The sequence below is a fragment of the Geotrypetes seraphini genome, chromosome 8 (genome assembly GCF_902459505.1).
Source record: "Geotrypetes seraphini chromosome 8, aGeoSer1.1, whole genome shotgun sequence".
Taxonomy (NCBI): Eukaryota; Metazoa; Chordata; class Amphibia; order Gymnophiona; family Dermophiidae; genus Geotrypetes; species Geotrypetes seraphini.
The window spans coordinates 111,182,662-111,206,952 of NC_047091.1; the positions used below are offsets into that span (position 1 = coordinate 111,182,662).

At 42.3% G+C, this 24,291-nt stretch overlaps 2 protein-coding genes across 4 annotated transcripts in view; one reads left to right on the forward strand and one right to left on the reverse strand.

Annotated features, from left to right (window-relative positions):
- HMG20B (high mobility group 20B) overlaps positions 1-18,882 on the reverse strand; it is a 50,021-nt gene extending 31,139 nt beyond the window's left edge. Inside the window, exons 1-2 of one of the 3 annotated variants that reach the window (XM_033957138.1) lie at positions 18,726-18,882; positions 5,296-5,351 (exon numbers count right to left, since the gene is read on the reverse strand). The gene's annotated coding sequence lies outside the window, so the exon portion shown is untranslated. Of the gene's footprint in view, positions 1-5,295; positions 5,352-15,363; positions 15,450-18,725 lie in introns of all 3 variants that reach the window. The other 2 variants (XM_033957139.1, XM_033957137.1) reach the window with 2 other exon arrangements.
- A 114-nt stretch (positions 18,883-18,996) lies between these two features.
- Positions 18,997-24,291, forward strand: part of MFSD12 (major facilitator superfamily domain containing 12) — a 65,958-nt gene continuing 60,663 nt past the window's right edge. The window contains exon 1 of the mRNA XM_033957135.1: positions 18,997-19,778. Within this exon, the coding sequence (XP_033813026.1) occupies positions 19,517-19,778 (262 nt within the window). The 5' untranslated portion in view covers positions 18,997-19,516. The remainder of the gene's footprint in view (positions 19,779-24,291) is intronic.

The following is a 24,291-nucleotide window of genomic DNA, read 5'->3' on the forward strand; positions in this document are numbered from 1 at the left end:
TGTAATTCTTCGCAGTCCTCCTTAGTCCGAGCAGCACTAAATAGTTTGGTGTCGTCTGCAAATTTTCTTTTTTCGCACTTCGTCCCTGTTTCTATATCATTTATAAATATGAATAGCAGCGGTCCGAGCACCGACCCCTGCGGAACACCACTCGTGACCCTCCTCCAGTACGAGTAGTGGCCTTTCACTCCTACCCTCTGCTTCCTCCCCGCCAACCAATTTCTGATCCATCTGTGTATGTCTCCTTCCACCCCATGGTTCTTCAGTTTCCAAAGTAGGCGTTCATGGGGTACCTTGTCAAAGGCTTTCTGGAAATCTAAATATACAATGTCTATAGGGTCCCCTTTGTCCATCCGTCTGTTAATTCCTTCGAAGTGCAGTATGTTCGTTAGGCACGATCTCCCCTTGCAGAAGCCATGTTGGCTTGTGGTTAGAAGTTTATTTCCTTCAAAATGCTCATTGATGCTGTCTTTTATCAGAGCTTCCGCCATTTTCCCCGGAACCGAGGTCAGACTCACCAGTCTGTAGTTCCCCGGGTCACCTCTCGATCCCTTTTTAAAGATGGGCGTAACATTGTTTTCAGGGATAGAGTGCAAACTTGCTGTAGTAGTTCTGCTATTTCCTCCTTTAGTTCTTTAATTTAGTTCTTTCAGAACCCTTGGGTGAATTCCGTCCGGGCCTGGCGATTTGTCAGTTTATAATTTTTCTAACTGCCTGCGTATGTCTTCAATGCTTACTTCCATGGATGTTAGTTTATCTGTTTGGGCTAATTTGAAGATTTTCTCAAGTTCCGGTATGTTCGATGTTTCCTCTTTTGTAAATACAGACGAAAAGAAAATGTTTAGTCTTTCCGCCACTTCTTTCTCCTCCTTCACCACTCCCTTCCTGTTTCCGTCATCCAGCGGTCCCACCTCCTCCCTAGCCGGCTGCTTCTCTTTAACATATCTGAAGAACGGTTTGAAATTTTGTGCTTCCTTGGCTAGCCTTTCTTCATATTCTCTTTTGGCTTTTCTAACTACACGGTGACATTCTTTTTGATACTTCCTGTGCTCTTTCCAGTTTTGCCTTTTTTCCATTTCTTGAATGAGTTCTTCTTATCACCTATCGCTTTCTTCACTTCTTTGGTTATCCACGCCGAGTCTTTTGTTCGATTCTTTTTGCACCCTTTCCTGAATCTTGGTATATGTCAATATTGCGCATCAATCACCGTGTCCTTGAATAAAGACCAGGCTTGCTCTACAGTCTGCCATTTCTTTGAGGTGTCCTAAGTTTCTTCCTTACCATTACTCTCATCGCTTTGTAGTTTCCTTTCTTGAAGTTAAAAGTTGTCGCTATGGTTCTCTTTCCCTTCGGTATTCCTACTTCAACTTTGAACTTGATCGCTGTTTCCCAACGGTCCCACTACTTCCACTTCCTTCGCAGGTCCTCTTAGCCCATTTAGAATTAGTGGTATTCCCTCTCGTCGGTTCTCTAACAAGTTGTTCCATGAAGGACAAAGGAAGAAAGGAGTGGGGAAGGAGCACGTTGGATCACGATTCTGGGACAACGGCTGGAAGGCAGAGAGGGGGCACAAACTCAACTAAGAAGGAAGGGAGGTGGCAGGAATATAGGACACAGAAGGGAGGGAGAAAGGAGGCTCTAACTTGGGACATAGGAGGGAGGGAATAGAAAGGGAGAATTGTTGAGCATGAGTGTGTGAGGGAAAGAGTGGAACATGGGGAAGGGAAGAAAGAGGAAAATTGGGCATAGAAAGAGGTAGAGATGCATGGGGAAGAGAAGGATGAGAGGGAGAAATATTGGATATGGTGGTGGAGAGGGAACAGAGGGACAGATTGAAGGGGATGCAAGGGGGAAAAATATTGGACATAGTGATGGAGGGAGAGATGTGGCATGGTGCTGGAGAGGGGTGATAGAAGGAGAAATGGGCATGGGGCTGGTGGTCTGTGGTGAAAAATGCTGCACATGACCTGGAGGATGAGAGAGGGAGAATTGTTGGACTCATGGAGGGACAGAGAGAAAGAGATGTTAGTTGAGAAAGGGAATGAGGTCCGGAGGAGAGGAAGCGTACAGGAGGCAGAAAGAAATAAATATTGGATGCACAGTCGGAAGAAAGTGCAACCAGAGACTCATGAAATCACCGGCCAACAAAAGGTAGAAAAAATGATTTTATGCACGGGGAAGGGCCTAAGGCTCAAACACCTAAGGCCCTTCCCAGAGGTGCAGAGGAGGGACTTTGAACTTCTGAGCCAATCAGGTCTTCAGCTCCTCCCAGGATGCATCAGGCAGGGGGCCTAAGGCCCAGATTGGCTCAGACGCTTAAGGCCCCTCCCCAGGGGATGCCTGAGGAATGCATCCTCGGATACACTGGGAGGGGCCTTAGGCATCTGAGTCAATCAATCAGTCTCAGGCCCCTCCTCATGTATCTCAGGAAGCACCAGGGAGGGGAAGGCCTGCGTGCAGGAGGGATTAGGCATGCCTCCTGCTGTCATCTGTACTCAGAGGTATGGGGGTAGTTCAGGAGATGTAGGGGAAGCTGGGTTTTGGACGTATTTCTAAACAATCTAGGCCTTCATAGTGCCGCTGAATGACCATAGTAAACGGGGCGTTTCAGGAGGAGTGTCGAGGACAGAATTTGGGCGGGAGGTGGGCAGGCTTAAACTTAGTTGTACCTCATGTATAACCGAAAGTTATACAGCACAGGATCGATGGAAATTGGACGTTGTGACTTAGACCATTTAAAACATGGTCTAAGTCACAAAAACCCACCTAAAGAGACCAAATAAGCACTGCAAACACATAATACAGACCCCCACACACTACCCCAGTGATCACCGACCCCCCCCCACCCCCATAAAAATATTAATCACAACTTGAAAAATGTGCCCCCAGAATATCACCACCTGGCAGCCTGGCATAGGAAAGCCTAGTAGTGCTGCACAGAGGTGTCTTAAACCATCTTAGGGGTGGTTTAGGGACCCATAGAAAGGTGGACCCATGCCCATAAGCCCCTGTAATCACTGCATTGATATTGAAACATGTGCACTCCCCTATATACCTACAAAATCCTTTTGTACTAGCATATAAGTGACTCCTGCAGTCATAAGGGCTATTTGGGTGGTAGATAAGTGGGTCTAGGGGATTCTGGAGATGGTTTGGGAGGCTCACCATGACCTATAAGGGAGCTGTAGTGAGATGAAGACATGGCACCCTTTTTGTGAAGTTCACAGCAATGCCCTGTAAGGTAACCCACTATTTAGGTGACATGTCTGGTGTTCAGTCCATCACTTTGCAGACCCCTCCCACGTCCAACAGGGCTTGTTCTAGGTGTTTTTGACTTGGACGAAAAGTTGGACAAAAATATGGTATAAAGATAGATGATTTAGCGGCTTGGATGATCAGATCGGCAGGATGTATAGTTAGACGATTTTCGAAACAAAAAAAAAATTGGACGTATTTTTCGAAAATGTGTCCTAAGTTATTTTTTACTTTGGGCGACTTGGACAAAAACGGACTTAGATGTTCCTTTCGATTTTGCCCCTCCACGTGTTTTGGAGTAACTTTGTAGTTTTTTCATGTCAGCTACTGCAAAATGGATGCTGAGAAAAAAAAAGTTTAAAAAAATATTTGATTGAGTTCCTTTAGTGGAAGAAAAAAGAAAAAAAAACACTATATCGATGACAATAAATCTAAATCTGTTTGGGAAAAAAAACTCGAGATGGAATTCTTTAACAGAATATGGAAATCCTTTGCATCGGCAACAGATAAATTTGCTACGAGTTTTAAACTGCTCAAACAGGATAATGACTGGTAACCTGACAAATTCCAGCACTGCACAATAGCGTTCTTTCTCCAAATGAAGCAAGAAATTTACTTGTTACCTGAAGGTAGAAGTGTGGAAAGATGAGCTGTAATGGCCACCTAGTGATATATCTGGTTGGTCCTGGTACTGGTCCAAAGATTAGAAACCAGACCCAGGATGAGGACTGAAGAAGTAGGTCAAGTGGGAGACAGCAGAGATCATATGACAAGAGGTGGGGTGTTTAGTCAGGCAAACCCTTTACATTTTTTTGTGATTAATTAGAAAACACAGATAAACAGGTATCCTTCAAATGAGGTTTCTCTTACTGATTTTCTTAAAGTCAGAGTAGAAGATATTAACTAACATCAGAGGATTTGTAAGCAAAAACTTACATGCACAGCTAAACAAGTGTGGGACCTAGGATTGACTATCTGAAACAGGTAGATAAGGTGCACAGCCCAGCCTGGAAGGAGGAGAGGATAATCTCTTTGTATTAGTTTCTGGAGAGACTGCATTTGTAATGCTGCGTACAATTCTTGTAAAGATGTATTTTCTAGAAGTGCCAGATTTTAAGGGGAGGGAGGCCCCACCACTACATCTATTGCTGCCCAGATCCTCCTCACCTTCAGGACTGATTTCCCCTGGCTGGCCTAGCAGTAACAGAGCATACCACCTGTAGGTTATGACAGGTTCTGTGGTGCTCCGCCTCCACACCTTACATGGATTTCCCATTACCATGGAAACCTATGTGAGAGGCGGAGCACCACGGGGCTATCAGAATGCACAGATTGGATTGCCTTACCTTTCCTCTGGTTGCCATGCTCTGCTCTTTACTGCCATCAGGATAACCAGAGGAAAGGCAGGGTAGGATTGGAAAGAAACAGAAGCCACATGCCAGCGTCTATCAAAATTTAGCACCCAAGGCAACTGCCTGTCTACAGTATTTAAATCGCAGTTAATCATTTTAGTAGCTACCTTCTGGACTAACAGTCTTCATCAACGCACACACAGACAGACTTAAAAACCTGCACATATATATCCTGAAGGACAAAACAGGAGAGTTATGGAGACAACACCTGTGATATAAATGCACAAGAGGCAGCTTTGGAACAAGGAGGCACAAGAGGAGAGTAAAATGGAGTCAGCTTAGGGAAATATTTCTTTACAGACAGTGTAGCAGATGCGTGCAGTGGAGAAGGTGGAGACAGGGACAGCATTTGAATTCAAAACAACACAGGACAAGCACAAAAACATCCCTGAGGGAGATGAAAGGATTACAGAGATAAGCAAGAGGTGCAGATAGGCAGACTACACTGGATGTACAGTTTTTGCCTGTATCTACTATCATATTCCATGTTTTTGTTGGATTAATTTTAAATTGGTAAACCCAACAACACACTCCGAAAAGAATGGGACAGAGTCAAAAAGAGGCCAGAGCAACCATCCAGCACTTCCTAGTATTACTCGTAAAGTAGCTTTATGTTAGCTTAACTTACTTTTTGTACTTCAGTACATCTTGGAAAGCACATTTTCCTTTGATTCTGTGAATCTCCTGTTGTTTTAAAGCAATAATATAGAACTGGATTTCTGTAAAGGTTAATTTGCATGGTTTTTGGTTACAACACACTAATTCTCTGTTCTCAATATACTTCTTTTTCTGATCCCTTTTGAAATAAAGTGAGAAAAAATGCCCTCTTACTCCTCTCCTCCTCACACTAAAATAAAGCCAGGTGTCCTTCCCCCATCCCACCCCATTTACTTATGTTACAATTATAAAGGTAGACAACCACAAAAAGCAGGGAGGAAAGGAGGGAAGTATAGCACAAAAATTCAAAAATAACACTCCAAAACAAAAGCACCACACAAGCCAAGAAAGCTAACTTATTACTTAAGCGAAAGAAAAGCCTCAGACAATGTGCCCACACTCTTCCACCAAAGCATCATAGGCAAAAAACTTTCACACAAGTTTAAAGTTAGCAGGTGGGAGCAAAAAATAGCCGAGAATGATTAATGGTAAAAACCACTGAACCACTGGCCCATTTGTGTTCAGTGGTTTTTACCATTAATCATTCTCGGCTATTTTTTGCTTCCACCTGTTAACTTTAAACTTGTGCGAAAGTTTTTTGCCTATGATGCTTTGGTGGAAGAGTGTGGGCACACTTCTCCATTTGTCTGAGGCATTTCTTTCGCTTAAGTAATAAGCTAGCTTTCTTGGCTTGTGTGGTACTTTTGTTTTGGAGTGATAATTTTTGAATTTTTGTATAATTATAAAGGTGCCACCAGCTAAGCAGAAGGTGCATCCAGAAGCTAAATAAGCCCCATCTCCTCCAGTAGGGAGAACAGATCAAAGTAAGCAAATACAGACATTTACCTTTAGCTACAGCTTTTTAACTCATGACTAGTGTTGAAATGCTACAGTCTGCTGCACGTGGCAAGGGTTGATAGCACCCCCCACCTCCTTTCCCTACCAAGGCATCCAAAAAGAAGGTCCCCCTCAAAATTTGGGTCAGGAAGTACAGTGGGGAAGTCCCTTAATTCAGACCACTGGTCAGACAGTTACCCCACAAATAAAAGAACACAACATATATTCCCAGGCTACAGACCAGAAAAAAATTAAAGCTTCGTAAAAGCTAGTTATACTTGGCAAAATTTGTGTCCACTAAACTATGTAGCCTGGGGAGTTAAAATGGCAGTATCTCTACAGCAGTGGTCTCAAACTTGCGGCCCGGAAGTCACATGTGGCCCGCCAGGTTCTATTTTGAGGCCCTCGGTATGTTTATCATAATCACAAAAGTAAAATAAAACAGTTTCTTGATCATGTTTCTTTAGCTATAAATTACAATATTATTATTAAAAAAGCTAAAATGAAAGATTTATAAACTATAAAGAGTTTTACCTCATGCAAAATTGTCAATTCTTTAATAAGACATTAACTATTTTTTTTCTGAGGCCCTCCAAGTACCTACAAATCCAAAATGTGGCCCTGCAAAGGGTTTGAGTTTGAGACCACTGCTCTGCAGGGATAATTTTAAACTGCTGATGGAAATTTTTCCTGTTAACTTTTTCCATGGCTCCAAATCGCTGAAGTTCCTGGCCCAGACCCTCTCCAGAAGTGTTAATGGTTACCTTGCCCAACCTACTGGCTCTGGCATCAGCAAGTCTCCCACTGTAGCTTTTGATGTGGGAGCGAGGTTTCTCTTTGACCCCAGAACTAATCCACACCGCAAACTGGGCAGCACAACACCAAGATGGAAGATGTTGGAGGGTGTGCCAGAGGGAACTCACAGATACCCCATGGGAGTCTCTCTTCGTGATTATGCCCAGAACAGCATCAGCCAATGCCCTGACATTAGCATCTGGGAGTAGGGATGGTGATGGCCCTGAACACAAAAGCTGAAATTACCCCCGAAACTCTGAAGGAAGGAGGATTATTTCTAGCCCCAGAGCTGACTCTTAAATCTATTTGGGGAATGTTTATGAAGCTTGACACCACTTAAATGTTCCTTGGACATTAATTCCTTGACTCATTCCATGGGAGTACTTGCTCAGAAGCACGATGTGTTTCGGAACGACCACCACGAGACGATTGTGGCTTCAGAAAAAGATGTTAAGGAATTTGGAAGGGTCATCAATACCCTAGTTCTGGAGAAAAATAGTTTGCATTGGAAGTTGGAACAGATGGAGAACCAGGCTAGGCACTTGAATCTCTGGTTCTTAAACTTCCCAAAAGATCTTGGTGCGCTGCCTGTAAGTGTTTTTTTTATAAATATATAAGTAAATATTTATTAAACTTCATATACCCTCTTCTTGAGTCTCAGTCAAGATCATATAAATAGGGGGAGAGTGTGGCGCAGTGGTTAAAGCTACAGCCTCAGCCCCCTGAAGTTGTGGGTTCAAACACACACTGCTCCTTGTGACCCTGGGCAAGTCATCTAATTCCCCCCGTTGCCCCAGGTACATTATTTAGATTGTGAACCCACCAGGACAGACAGGGAAAAATGCTTGAGTACCTGAACAAATTCATGTAAACCGTTCCGAGTTCCCCTGGGAGAGCAGTATAGAAAATTGATTAAATACATAAAATAAAAATATTGCAAAATTAACCTCATTTATCAAACTAACAAAGAAAGTGCTTTAAGATCTTTTCTAAACAAACAAAAGTGAAACCTCACCTTTCAGCACCTCAGGTAACATTCCACAATTCAACTACAATCTCTCAAATAGTCTTTTTACACCAGGTTTCTTTCGTTACACTGTCTTTACCTGAATTCAATAATAAGTTATTTTGAGGGGGATTGTAAAAAAAATGAGAGCATATACTGATGCAAACGTTCACATAACAGTTTAGGTCAGTGGTCTCAAACTCAAACCCTTTGCAGGGCCACATTTTGGTTTTGTAGGTACTTAGAGGGCCTCAGAAAAAATAGTTAATGTCTTATTAAAGAAATGACAATTTTGCATGAGGTAAAACTCTTTATAGTTTATAAATCTTTCATTTTGGCTAAGTCTTAATAATAATATTGTAATTTATAGCTAAAGAGACATATGATCAAGAAACTGTTTTATTTTACTTTTGTGATTATGATAAACATACCGAAGGCCTCAAAATAGTACTGGCGGGCCACTTGTGGCCCCTGGGCTGCAAGTTTGAGACCACTGATTTAAGTGTTAATTCTTCAAAACCTTAAAAGTCAAATACAGGCAGTCCCCAAGTTAAAGACGCCCAACTTAAGTATGACTCATACTTAAGAATAATGGTTGAAGCTTAATTTGATTTCACTGAGCAGTATTTCCTGTGGCCATAGCCTCCTATACTTCTCATGTAGCAGATTCAGAAATGATTTGTGACCACATTAAGAACAGTGTGTGGTTCTGCATGCTATATTTTAGAGGGAACACTGGTAGGGACACAGAAATCTGACTTAAGAACAGCTTTAAAAATGTAACTTAACCCGGGGACTGCCTGTAACTCAGATTTTAAAAATGCATTGTTCTCCTATAAGTAGCCATTGTAATTTGGTTTGTAAAGGCAATGAAAAAAAAAATACTGGATCAAAGTATCACATTCTTGCTTCAACAGGTCATTCCTGTCGGAAAGCAACATTGATATTATGGTCTTACTGGAAACATCAAGCTTAGAGGCCCAGGAGAGGACAATACTTAGGTTTGAGCAAAAGACAAACACACTTCTGTACCTTTACTTTAGGAAGGCAAAGGATATGAGTGTATCCAAAGGTTATGTTATGTGCAATCTTATGTCCTGTCAAATCCTCGCAAACTGAATTCTAGGTGGATTATAAGCAGCATATCACTACATAGTAATTAAACAGAATCACTAGTCTTTAAGCCCGTTACATTAACGGGTGCTAGAATAGATGTGTCTGTCTGACTTTCTTTCTTTCTCTCTCCTTGGCCGTTGTCTGTCTGTTTTTCTTTCTTTCTGTCTGTCTCTCCCCTCGGCTGTCCCACCGCCACCCCTTGCCTGCTCCTCCTGTCCAGCAGTAGCCCTTCTCCCTTCCTTTTACCTCCCCCTGTCCAGCAGCACCCCTTCCCTGCTCCCCCTGTCCAGCAGCAGCCCTTCTCCCTTCCTTTTACCTCCCCACTATCCAGCAGCACCCCTTGCCTGCTCTCCCCTGTCCAGCAGTAGCCATTCTCCCTTAATTTTACCCCCCCCCCCCGTCCAGCAGCAACTTTCCTGCTCCCCCCTGTGCAGCAGTAGCCTTGTAGTACATTTTTTTCCTTACCTGCTCCCCCTGTCCAGCATCTGCTAGGCAGTGCAGCCTTGGGCCTTTTGCTAGGCCGGCCCGACTCACAATATTGAAGTGGGCCGGCCTAGTAAATGTTCCGCGGCTACTTGAGGAGACCATGGCTGCTGCCGTTGCTGATCTGGGAGTGAGAAGAGGCGTCCCTGCAGTGGCAGGAAGTCAGCCGGCATCAGAGATGGAAGAAGAGGTGTCCCAGCATCCTGGAGGAAGGCAAGGACAGCGCTGCACGCACTGCAAACTGTAGTACTGTACCCTGTCTCTGCTATGGAGCTACGGATCACGGAGGCAGGGATCACAGCGTGCCAACTGCACATGTGCGGTAAGGGTTATATTATTAGTGATATACATGTTCTAATGAGTTATATATGCTACTTAAATCTTCAATGAAAATGATAAAGGGAACAATTTCCCTATGAGGAAAAGTTAAAGCCTGGAGAAGTGTTGGCTCAGGGAGCTATGATAGAGCCCTATAAAATACTGAGTGGAGTGGAACAGGTAAATATGAATCACTTGTTCACTCCTTCCAAAAATACTAGGACTAGGGGGAAGCAGAGTAGTAGATTTAACTCAAACCAAAGAAAATATTTCTTCACTCTGTGTGTAATTAAACTCTGGAATTCATTGCCAGAGAACTTGGTGAAAGCAGTTAGCTTAACAGAGTTATTAAAAAAGGTATGGATAATTTCCTAAAAGAAAAGTCCTTAAGCCATTATTAAGGTGGACTAAGAAAAATCCGCTGCTTATTCTTAGGGAGCTACTTTTATTGCCTCACCCTGTACATCTGATATTTTTCTATTTATCTCCAATTTTTTTGTCTTCTCCCCCTCACCTTTTGCAATCTAATGGAGTGGTGGATGATTGTTGTCTTTTTTTTTTTTGTCATATTTTTCTTATTAAACAAAACCTGAACAGCAGACAACATAAGTGGACACATGAATTATTTTTAAAATTTAAAATGCATAGATAACCTCCTCCATTTTACTACACCACGGTAGAGGTTTCTAGTAGAGAATGACATGGGGGGGGGGGAATTTTTCCCCGTCCCTGCAGAAACTCAATTTGCCCGTCGCTGTCCCTGTCCCATTCCCGTAAGCTCTGCCTTAACCACACAAGCCTCGAACACTTACAATTTCAAAGTGTTTGAGGCTTGTGCAGATGAGGACAGAGCTTAGGCATTGGTGGAATGAGGCATTATGACATCACAATCTGAGCTCTAGAATGTTGCTACTTCTGATTTCAAAGTGTTTGAGGCTTGTGCAGATGAGGACAGAGCTTAGGCATTGGTGGAATGCGGCATTATGACATCACAATCTGAGCTCTAGAATGTTGCTACTTTTGATTTTAAAGTGTTTGAGGCTTGTGCAGATGAGGACAGAGCTGGCGGGAATGGGGCAGGGACAGGACTGGAAAATGAGCTCCCATGGGGACAGAGAAAAATTTGTCCCCGTGTCATTCTCCAATTTCTACCAAGGCCCAGAGTGCAAAATGCTCCAACTCTTACCCCCTCTTTTACTAAGCTGCGCTAGCGTTTTTAGCGCGCTCTGCAGATTAGCGCGCATTGCCCCCCACGCTACACGCCAAGAACTAACGCCAGCTCAATGGTGGCGTTAGCGTCCAACGCGTGCTAAAACTGCTAGCGCAGCTTAGTAAAAGGAGCCCTTAGTAAAAGAGGGCCAAAGTTTTTTTAAATTATGTAGCCCAGAGTTCTAATACAAACAATACTGACTTTGCAATCTGAACTATCACAGTGTTAAAAGCAAACATATGTTCTACATTCACAGAAAAAACAAAAAAAAACTGTGGAGTGACGATGTTCCTAAATGGACTTTATTTGAAAGTGTCAAAGTTCAGAAGGTATACTGAAATATCATCCACATAAAATAATTCCATCCACATAAAAGTAAATCATCCACATAAGAGCCTTAAAGGACCTAGTCCGCTAGGGATACAGGACCCAACATGGTCTGCGTTTTGACAAAAAGTCTTCTTCAGGGGTCCCTGAGTACATGGGAAACAATTGTGTGGAGAGCCGGAAGTGAGACACTGCGGACTAGGTCCTTTAAGGCTCTTATGTGGATGATTTACTTTTATGTGGATGGAATCATTTTATGTGCATGATATTTCAGTGTACCTTTTGAACTTTGACACTTTCAAATAAAGTCCATTTAGGAACATCGTCACTCCACAGAGTTTTTTTGGGTTTTCTCTGGATTTTCTTCTTTGTGGATATTTTGGGGTCAACTCCTTTTGTTTTCTACATTCACAGAAGCCTTCCTCATGCAACAAGGTTGTAGAGCAGAATTAGGATATTTAGCCGTAGAACTTGCCGAACATACAAAGTCTGATTCTGGTTTCACTTCAGTATCAGCAGCATAAACCGTCTCCATAACTAGACATATTGTAAAGTAATATAAAACCCCACCAAAAGAATTTAAGCTTAACATTTATTTTTATTTAGTGGATTATTATGTATTTTACCTATGAGTATTATTTTCTTGCTTTTCTTCAACTTTCTGTACAAGTGGATACTTGATTTATAAAATGTAAAATTTGATAAATATAAAATAAATAAAAAAAAAAAAAAAATAAAAAAAAAAGATATGGTAGTTTTATTCTATAGGTCCTGAATTTCACAACAGCGCTACAAAGAATTTACCTCGGTAAAGGCAGTACTATAAATATTTCAGCAACTGCTAAAGCATCAACACACCTATTAGATAAACCGAATAAACAAGATTACTACACATACCAATGCAGGCCTTGGTCACACGGTGACAGGTCAAATGCGCGCAAGACAAAAACGCGTGGACAAAACCGCCAAGACAAATGAGCGCAAGACAATTGAGCGCCAACGATAACAGCGCGCAAGACAAATGAGCGCAAGGATACTGTGGTGTGCAAATGCATTTTTAATCACTATAATTACCATCTCTTGTCGCGCTCAATAGTCTTGCGCTCACTTGCCTTGCGCTCACTTGCCCCGCTCGTGCTTTTTACTAGAAATCATTTGCGCTGAATTGTCTTGTGCTCAGATGTCTTGCACTCACTTGTCTGCGCGCTTTTGTCTTGCGCGCATTTGACTATGAACCTAGTCACATATGCAGATCACAGAGAGACCCTCTCAAAACATATCATAAATCAGTGGTTCCCAACCCTGTCCTAGAGGAACACCAGGCCAATTGGGTTTTCAGGCTAGCCCTAATGAATATGCATGAAGCAAATTTGCATGCCTATCACTTCCATCATATGCAAATCTCTCTCATGCATATTCATTAGGGCTAGCCTGAAAACCCGATTGGCCTGGTGTTCCTCCAGGACAGGGTTGGGAATCACTGTCATAAATGACCCAAAACTAAAATTATAGATATGTACACAAAAACTGAATTGAGACCCCAAGAAGCACTCTCCACATGCAACACAACACCACATAATTAGAGATGCTTTTCCTCCTGTATGAGATAATTCTAATAATAATAATAATAATATTTTTATATACTGCCTGACCAAAAATGGTTCTAGGCGGTTTACAACAAATAAGCACAAGTCATACAGTGGAGAGCACAATTTAAAAGGAATAAACAATTCAAAACAAAATACAATAAATAAGAATTGGTCCTACAGTAGAAAATATGATTTAAAAGAAAAATGCAATTTAAAAGAATGGTTCTAAGCGAATTACAACAAATAAGAACCGGCCATACAGTAAAAATACAATTTAAAAGAAGAGACATGGCAAAACTGAAGCATAGAATTGTTAAACGAAACAACGAGTTAGGATACAAATTTTTCAAACAGTTGGGTCTTCAATAGTTTTCTAAAATCAAGATAAGAAGAGGATCATAGCATAATTTTATCAAACCAATCATTCAATTTGGCAGCTTGAAAAGAGAGAGAGAGTTCTCTCCAGAAATCTTTTGTAACAACATAATTTGGCAGAAGGAAATGTAAACAGACGAAACTCTGCGTGTGACCTTATTTGGGTGGTTCAAAGAAAAATGGGAAACAAGGTATCCAGGTGACAAACCAAAAATTGATTTGTAACAAATGCAGGCAAACTTAGACAAAACTCTGGCCTCAATCGGCAGCCAGTGGAGTTTCAAATAATATGGTGTAATATGCTCCCATTTTTTCAATCCAAAGATCAATCGAACTGCGGTGTTTTGGACCACTCTCAATTTTCTTAAAAGCGCCCAAATAAATAATATTACAATAATCAAGAATACTTAAAACGGATGACTGCACTAACAGACGGAATGAAGCTTCATCAAAGTATTTCTTAATACAGTGGTACCTTGGATTACGAGCATAATCCGTTCCAGGAGCATGCTCGTAATCCAAAATGCTCGTTTATCAAAGCGAGTTTCCCCATAGGAAATAATGGAAACTCGCTTTGATGCGTTTCCCCCACCCCCGAGAATCGGCATTGCTCCCCTCGAAGGCCCCCCCTGTGATCAGGCACCTCCCCTGCGATCCGGCACCCCCCTGCCACGATCCAAACCCCCCCTTGAAGATCGGCCTACTCGTCTTCTGGGCCTTGAGCATCTGAGCATGCTCAAGGCCCAGCAGACGAGTAGGCCGATCTTCAAGAGTGCCCAGATGAGGGTAAGAAGCGGCGGGGGGGGGTGTGCCCAATTATGTCGGGGGGGGAGGTCGGATCGTGGCGGGGGGGGTGACCAATCGTGGCGGGGGGGTCGGATCGTGGCGGGGGTGCCGGATTGCGGGGGGGGGGAGGGGGTGCTTGTAAATCGAGCCATGCTCAGATTCCGAGGCACCGATTTTGCAAATGTTTTGCTCGTCTTGCAAAACACTCGCAAACCGGTGCACTCGTAAACCGAGGTACCACTGTAGTGTGAAGTTTCCAGAGCACAGCAAAGCATTTCTTCAATAATAGATCAGTATGATGTTCTAAAGCAGGGGTGTTCAACCTTTTGGCTTCCCTGGGCCGCATTGGCCGAAAAAAAATGTTTCTGGGGCCGCACAAATGTGCAAACGCTACAGCAAGACAGAGGAGGGAGCCGGCAAGACGGTAAACACCCGAGGGCAGCAGAGGAAAACACTGCATCACCCTCGACCGGGGCCACACAAAATACTTCACGGGGCCGCATACACCCCTGTTCTAAAGTGAGATGTTTATCTATAATCACTCCCAATATTTTTATAGACTGTTCTATAATATAGTCAAGGCCATTCAAGTGAATCGATGTTTCTTTGATCTTGTCATTGGAGGTTGCAAGAAAAAAAAATTAGTTTTTTCTGGATTTCGTTTCAATTTAAAAGCAATCATCCAACACTCAATCTGATTCAGGATGGTCGCTAAAAAATGTAAGATCTCTTCTGTCAGACAAGTTATAATTATTGTATTGTCATACGCAGAAATGTAAAATTTAAGATTTAAATTGTGCAAGAGATTTCCCAGTGAGGCCAAGTAGATATTAGACAAAGTGGGGGATAAAGGCGAACCTTGTGGAACCCCACATTGGTTTTTCCAACGATACGAAAGACTGTCGTCCTTAAACACCTGGTATGATCTATTACCCCCAAATCCTCAAAACCAATTTAAGACCTTTCCCGAGATACCAATAGATTCTAAGTAGTCAATAAGAATAGTATGATCCACCAGAACAAAAGCACTGCTCAGATCTAACTGCAAAATCAAAGCACTTGTACCTTGAATGAACAACAAATGAAGCAATAAAATAAAAAGCACTGGGTTAGTAATTTACAGTGGCATCTGGTTGCCCAAATTCTGTTACTATAAATGCATGTACCTAGATGTTACCGAATATGCATACAACTTACAACATTCTGTAAGTTTCGCACATATGTGTGCAATCCGCCCATGCCGCCTTCGCATACTCTAGAAGTTAGGCACCGAGGACCAGATCCTGTAAAGGACGTGTAAATGTTAGGCGTCATTTAGACATTCAGGAACAAAATGCCCGAGCCCGATTCTATAATGCATAGACGCACTATAAAGAATTGCGTTCAGTGGCGCTCTTAGCGAGTCTATATTGTTAGACGTCTTTTGCAGAATCGCCTTTTAGGCATTGTCCTAATAATGTATATAATGTTATCGTGTGTTAGGGTTATGACGTCAATAGAAGGGCAATTTTATGCTGTTTTTTACATTAAAATGGTATACAGTAAAATGCTAGCACCACTATCATATTTTATTTATTTCTCTCTTAATTATTCATATACCACTTATATCCTGTGTGGTATTTAAATTTGGCTCCTTTATCATATTTCTCTTCTGTTCCGGTTGGCCTGTGTCACAAGGGGCAGTGGGGGATTTGAACCAACAACGTCAGGGCGCTAAGGCTGTAGCTCTAATCACTGCACCACACACACTCAGGTAGTAAACTGCATGTCAATTCCAAAGCCAAGCTTATATCCTCATGATTTACAAGCAGTCATTTCTCTAGGATAAATATCAAACATGTATCTTCAATACTTGTCCAGTTCCTCAATCAAAGCACATGAAAAAAAAAAAAAAAAAAAAAAAATATATATATATATATATCATACTAAATCTTCTATTTTTTTTGGTACAAAGAGAACTCCTTGTAAAAGCAGGTCTACTTTTGAGCATGAGTTAGGCACTAGATAGGCTTGAGTTAGGTGGACACGACTTAGGCGTCACTTAGGCATGCTTGAGGTGTCCGCATATAGGTGAACGGGGCTTCTATTTTTGAGGTATAAAGGACTCCAGTTTGATATTAAGGTCAAAAGATGCTTAATAATGCATTACTTAAGCAAAGCACATGAAAAAAATATATATATTGCATACTAAACCTTCTATTTTGGGGGGTAAAGAGGTCTCCTCTTTCATAATAATAGAAAAGGATGTTTAATAATGTACTACTCAGTGATGTCAAGATTGTGCATCAGACATGTCCACTTGCTCTGAACCACAGCCATTGTGAGTAAGGATTCTCTTCTTATTTTCTTAGCCTTTGAGAATGAGGTTTATTTAGTATGTTGTATATTTTTCATTTGCTTTGCTTGAGTAATGCATTATTAAACATTTTTTTTTATTATTATCAAAGAGGACTCCTCTTTACCCCTTTAAACTTAACTTTTAATCCGGTGCGCTGATGTCCTGCACGCATATATCTGAGCTCCTTTGTCCTCGCACGCTTTCATCTATGTACCCAAAAAATAGAAGCCCCGTTCACCTATATGCGGACACCTCCAGCATGCCTAAGTCACGCCCATCTAATTCGTGCCTATCTAGCGCCCAACTCACGCTCAAAAGTGGACCTGCTTTTGCTACACTTACATTTTAGGCATTAGGTTGATGCGTTAGGATGCAGAGCGGCATGCGATTCTCTAAATCAGGGGTGTCGAAGTCGGTCCTCGAGGGCCGCAATCCAGTCGGGTTTTCAAGATTTCCCCAATGAATATGCATGAGATCTATGTGCATGCACTGCTTTCAATGCATATTCATTGGGGAAATTCTGAAAACCCGACTGGATTGCGGCCCTCGAGGACCGACTTCGACACCTGTGCTCTACTTAGGTGTACCCATTTAGGCCAGCTAAAACCAGGCCTAAAAGCCTGAGCTTAAGTTGTGTGTACATCAGGTGCACTCTATAACAATGTGCTTAACTTTTAAGAATACCCACAATCTGACCCTGGCAACACACCCTTTTCAAATTTGCTTACTGCAACTGGTACATACTTTTTATAGAATCATGCCTTCCGAGTTGTGCATGTAACTTAATTAGTGCTCATTAGCATCAATTACAAGGTATTAACTGCCAATTATCAGTGCCAATTAATCCAATTAATCAATTTAGTGCACACAACTTTAAGCACCATATGCAGAATTTGGAAGCAAGTTTATAGAATAAGGTCATAGATCTGTTATATGAACAGCTGGTGCTACGCTGTAACTGGATGCCGAATTACGCACCCAACTTCATGTGCTCATATAGAAGGAGGGGGGGTATTGTCCAAATATTAACATACAAGTGATATTCCAGTCACTAATTATTCTTTTTTCTCCCTTTATTGTCTGGTGATTCTATTTTTTTAAATCATGTTGGTCCCTGGTTCTACTTTCCTATCTGTCTATCTTCTAATCTAATCTAATCTAATCTAATGCTTGACTTTATATACTGAGACATCAGTCCAAGAAAGCTTAACTCGGTTTACAATAATTAACTTAACAAATAAAAACCATAAAGAATAAGACTAAGTTAGGGAAGATTAATTTTCAAAGTGTTTAACAAATAAAATAGTTTTTAAAGATTTATGAAAAAGTTGGAGTGGACTGCACCTCCTTAAAAGGAGTGGAAGATCATTCCAAAGTTGAGAGAGCTTAAAAATCAGAGATTGAGTAAAAATCTTGACTCCTTTTATTCCTTTCACTCCATTATCAGCATTTTCCTGATTTTCTTTTCCACTCTCCCTATCTCACCTTCCATTTTTCCTCCCCCAGCCCAGTAACTAAGATAGACAAGCTACAGTTTAGAGAGCCTCACATTATAAAGGGTGTCTGAATGGAAAACTATTTAATCTAAGGTTTACTTCCTACATAGTGGAAGGGGTGGCTCTTAAATGTTACAGTAGAAGCTTCAATACATAAAAATCCGGCCCTGCTTATCCCATATCCATCATCTTCCCAGCCCAACTCAACACTTTCAAGGAGCAACCTAATGGTTAGCGCAACGGACTGAACCGGTTCTAGTCCCACAGCAGCTCCTTGCGACTCTGAGCAAGTTACCTAAACCTCCGTTGCCCCAGGTATTATTATACATCTATATATGTAAACCGCTTCATTTGTAACCAAAGTAAGGCAGTATAGCAAATCTCATTCTCCTTCCCTCTATTCCAGCATTTCTTCTCTTCCCCTGTTTTGCGACAGATGTAAAAAGTAAGGGCAGTGATGGTGGTCGGAGCCGATTGGGGGAGGGGGGCTCAACATCTGTCGGTCATGTCCCGTCCCACACAGCTCTCCTGTGTCTCGGGATTTATTTTTCCGCTCACCAGCCCAGCAGTGGAGGAGAAAAAGAAAAGTTGCCTCTTCCCCGCCGGAAAGTGGATTACCGCAGGCACAGCAGAGACTTGTTTTTTTTTGTTTTTTTTTTAGACTAGCTGCCCCCTCTGGTTAAAGGATGTCCACCCATACCGTGGACTTTCCCCGCATTATTTACCCCATCTCTGCTGCCCTCCTGCAGCAACTAGCCGGCCCTTTGGCTGTCCATCATGAAGACTTAGGAGCCACAGTTGCACAAGCGCTAGAGACAACAGATCACGAGACTCCCGATGAGACCGATATTCAGGAAAAGGCGGTCACTCTCCCTCCGAGACAGGATGTGATGAGCGGAGACTAGGACGCTATCCAGCCCCACCCCCCGATCTCCGTCCTATTGGCTCGGGTCGTTCCAGCTCTGCCCTGGTTGGTGCCTTTTGCCGCCAATCTCCGCCCTTTCAGCGTGTTGTCATGCGGTGCTCTTTACAGTGTAGCGAGTGGTGAATCGGTGGATGTGTATTGCGGCTCTGGAGGCTGGGTTTGAAGCGCTGCCGGAGCTCGGTCGGGAATTTCTCGGTGACGTCCAGGAGAAGAGATATCGGAATTCAAACGGATGGAGGAGGAATCGGGCTGGGAACTGAAAGAGCAATAATCATTGCTGTCTGATGGTTTCTTTCTCCTGTCTCAGCTGGTCGAACGCGTTACTCCCGGTTTAAACAAAAAAGTTTGGACTGGGCAAGGGGGGGGGAGGGGGTAGTTTTCCAAATCGACCTACCCTGAAGTGACCTGTTTAAGGCGATCTTTCCCTTTCCAATGAGTTTGGAAAAGAATCGCGAACGCGTCGTGAAGTTGATCACTTTTAAATGAGAATCCTACCGAAACCCACAGCCACGAGAGGGTGAGCAGGACATTAACATTTAAGGGAGGGGGGGGGGAGAAGGAGAAGTGCGATATTTCGGGGCTACCGCGGTCATGGAGCATGAGTCGCTGCCCTTCCGAGCCCAGATCAGCTACTCCATCGGACATTTCCTGAACGATCTCTGCGCCTCCATCTGGTTCACCTATTTCTTGGTCTATTACCACGCCGTGCTTGGCTTCAGCAGCACCTTCGCCGGCCTCCTCCTGCTGGTGGGGCAGATCGCCGACGGGATCTGCACCCCGCTGGTGGGCTACGAGTCCGACCACTCGACCGCCTGCTCCTGTTATAGCAGGAGGAAATCCTGGCACCTGATCGGTATGTCTGCCGGGGACTGTATTAATGTCTTATCCTTAACTGTGATTATATCTTGGATGGCTGGGAGCCTTTAATGAGGCAGGGTTAAGAAGAGGGCCTCCCCATATGCGAGGTGTGTTTTAGGTATGGTTGAATAGACGCCTCCCTTGCCTTTCTTTTTGTTTAGGTATGATTTTTTTAAAAAAAAAAAAAAAACCAGAATCTCCAGGATTCTCGGCATCTCTTGTTACAAAAATTAGTCTTCGATGTGTAATACTATGAGGGAACTGAAGGAGGTATGGGATAACAGCACTGATGCTATGGCTACAGGAAAGAGAAAGAGAAAGCCATGGATGAATTGAGTTGATGGCCTTGCTAGGGCAGACTGGCTCAATGAGCCTTACTTTGTGTCCTTGTTTCTGTGGTTCTGTCTTGCAAGCACGTGACGGCTAGTACCTTAAACCAATGTTTCTCAACTTCTTCAAGCCAAGTACCCCCTCAGGCTCTGCGCTGACCCCCACCCCCATAATAGTACTAATTGTAACGTAATTTTTTTCCATCCATTTTTCATATATACGCAATATAATCTTAATACATAACGGTAACCACAAAATTTTAAAAAACACAAAGCACACTGTATAGCACAGAAAATGTTAATTATCATTTATATTCTTTTTCTCAAAGAGGTCATGGTAGATGACTTTAAAATATGCAATGTCACCTCGGTAACAACTATAGAAAAATCGACCAATATAGTTCAAAATTTAGACAGCAGATATAAATTCTCAAAACGGACACATTTCAATCATTAAATTGAAAATAAAATTATTTTCCTACCTTTTGTTGTCTGGTGATTTCATGAGTCTCTGGTTGCCCTTCCTTCTGTCTGTGCATCCAATTTTTCTTTCTGCCTCCTGCACGTTTCTTCTCCTCCAAACCTAAGTTTCAAGTTTATTAAAAATTTGATTAATCGCTTATTCAAAATTCCAAGCAGTGTACAAAACAGTAAAATTACAAATTTCAGGGGGAAACTAAACAAACAAATAACACTAACCTGACAAAACATATTAAACAAAAGGAAGAAATGGGGAAAGAAATACAAGTTGTTGACAGTAAATAAGACAAGTAGAGGGAAAAAACAATAGGAAGGGTGGGAGCGGTGGGCTTCAAATAAGTTGGGAAATAGGATTCAATTGAGGCTCCTAATCTAGCAGTCAAATGTATCTTTAAAAAGAAAGCATTTTAACATAAGAATTGCCGCTGCTGGGTCAGACCAGCACCCTAACCGAGGCTAGCTAGCCCTACCAGCGCACGTTCTTGTTCAGCAGGAACTTGTCTAGCTTTGTCTTGAATCCCTGGAGGGTGTTTTCCCCTATAACAGCCTCCGGAAGAGCGTTCCAGCTTTCTACCACTCTCTGGGTGAAGAAGAATTTCCTTACGTTTGTATGGAATCTATCTCCTTTCAACTTTAAAGAGTGCCCTCTCGTTCTCCCTACCTTGGAGAGGGTGAACAACCTGTCCTTATCTACTAAGTCTATCCCCTTCAGTACCTTGAATGTTTTGATCATGTAAGAACATAAGAACATAAGCAATGCCTCCGCTGGGTCAGACCTGAGGTCCATCGTGCCCAGCAGTCCACTCACACAGCGACACAACAAGTCCAGGACCTGTGCAGTAATCCTCTATCTATATCCCTCTATCCCCTTTTCCAACAGGAAATTGTCCAATCCTTTCTTGAACCCCAGTACCGTACTCTGCCCTATTACGCCATCTTGAAGCGCATTCCAGGTGACCACCACACGTTGGGTAAAGAAAAACTTCCTAGCATTCGTTTTGAATCTGTCCCCTTTCAACTTTTCCGAATGCACACTTGTTCTTTTATTTTTCGAAATTTTGAAGAATCTGTCCCTCTCCACTCTCTCTATGCCCTTCATGATCTTTTAAGTCTCAATCATATCCCCTCTAAGTCTCCTCTTCTCCAGGGAAAAGAGTCCCAATTTCTCCAATCTCTCAGCATATGAAAGGTTTTCCATACCTTTTATCAGACGTGTCACTCTCCTCTGAACCCTCTCGAGTATCGCCATATCCTTCTTAAGGTACAGAGACCAATACTGGATGCAGTACTCCAGATGCGGACGCACCATCCCCCGATACAAAGGCAGGATAACTTATTTCGTTCTGGTAGTAATACCCTTCTTGATTATACCTAGCATTCTATTCGCTCTCTTGGCCGATGTGCACTGTGCCGTCGGCTTCATTGTCATGTCCACCATTACCCCCAAGTCCCTTTCTTTGGTACTCTCCTTCAATAACATCCCTCCCATCGTATAGCTGTGCCTCGGGTTTCTGCTTCCCACATGTAGTATTTTACATTTCTCAACGTTGAACTTCATCTGCCATCTCGTCAGCCATTCTCCTAGTTTGATCAAGTCCCTTTGCAATTCTTCGCAGTCCTCTTTAGTCCGAGCTCCACTAAATAGTTTGGTGTTGTCCGCAAATTTTATTATCTCGCACTTCATCCCTGTTGCATTCTTCCCTTAAATAAATAGGGAGGGATTCCATGTTCGGGGAGCTGAGATAGAAAAGATGAATTGCCGCCATGTGTTAATGTTTTTGAGAGGGGGAACAATTAATAAATGTCGTTTGACATAAGTAATCTTGTTCGAGTGTGGGGAATCAATAATCTATGAATGAAGGCGGGAGTTTTATAAAGAAGAGATTTGAGAGTTAGCAGACTTAATTTATATGTTTTTTAGTGAGCAACTGGAAGCCAATGCGCTTTTTTAAGGAGGGGTGTCACATGGTCGAATTTCTTAGCTTTCATTATGAGTTTAATTGAAGCGTTTTGGATAATCTGTAAACGTCTGGTTTCTTTTTGGGCTATTTCACTAAATAGAGCATTACAATGATTTTTGAGATTACCAGTGAATGAATTAATGTGTTAAGTGACTTGGGACATAAGAATTTCGAAATTGAACAAATTTGACATAGTCTGAAGAAAGTTGATTTGACAATACTACTAATGTGATCATGATAAGTTAGTTTATAATCAAAAATAACCCCTAGGATCTTAGTGCAACTGATTGACTGTAGAGTGGAACCCTTGATAGTGATTGGGAAAATGAGCTTAGGACCATCTTTCCAGGGAAAGAGCCTAACATTTGATTTATTAACATTGAGAGCTAATCTGTTAGCATCAAGCCATTGGTGAATCTGTTCGAGTTTCTTATTGATTGCTGTTGTTTCAAGAGGGTTATTGGAGTCTAGTGGGTGTAAAAGCTGAATATCATTTGCATAAGCGAATATGTTAAAACCAATGGATTGGCAGACAGTCATCAAGGGTGCAAGAAAAATATTAAACAAAAGTGGTGAGAGAATGGACCCTTGGGGAATACCATGTGTTGCTGAGAAACTTTCTGAGGTAGTATTGTTGAAAGACACAATTGAGGATCGATTAGAGAAATAGGATCTAAACCAAGAGAGGACCTGATCCGTAATGCCAATAGTCTGCAGTCTATCTAAAAGGAGGTTATGGTCAATGAAACGAATGAGGTCCGGTTCTTGGTCCCGAAACTGTCCTGCAAAAACCCTGCCGCCTGGTCAGATATCTGGAGGCAATTTCCTTAGGTAAGAAGGATTCACAGAAGTCCCAAAGAAATTGCCTGTTCTATTATAAGTGTACATTCATTTATATATCTGTCACATGGGTCAGTGGTAACCATCACAGGAAAAGGGGGATGGACAAGAGAGGGGAGGGGGTGCGTGAGCAGGACATGTACTTCATTGTCAAAGATGTTAAGAGCATCCCTTATCACTCTCAATCGGTACATAGCAGTGGGGGATCGAGCCTTCATTGTCTCAGAGAGCCAACTTCGTTAACATGACCAAATGACCTCTTCCCAAACCATCAAGAGAGTAAACACGAACATTCTGCATTTGATTACCTCCAGCACAGGCAGAAACAAAAGACATAAGATATGTGTGTCCTTTTTAAATGTGTCCTTTCATAGACAGAGACAGAAAACTTATCCTTTCAAATGTGTCCTTTCAGTCAATTGTGTCGAAAGCAGATCTAATCTGCAGTATTTTTCACTCCATAAGACACACTTTTTTCACCAAAAAAGTGGGTGAAAATAAGGGTGCGTCTTATGGAGCGAATACCCAACCTTCCCCCCCCCCCATTACCTTATTTTAGTTCCTCTGGTGGTCCTGCCCTTCCTTCCAGCTGACTTACAAACTAGTTGCAGCGTCTTTCCCGAGACCTTAACAGAAAAAGCAGAATTAACCCTCCCCACCCTCTTCCAACAAGCTAAAAAAAAGTAACAAAAAAGCAAGCAGAGGACCAGCTGGGCGCACACAGATAAAAGAGGCAGAAATCAGTTGCAAACTTTGTTTTAGAGCTTAGGATAACCCCATCCAGCTACTGTCGATTTCCAAAGTCCGTCTGCAACGGAAACTAGGCTTACAAGAGTGACATACGGCTCAGTCCCGAGCCCTTTAAGAAACGAGAGAAGAAGTTTCTGTTTTTTTTTAA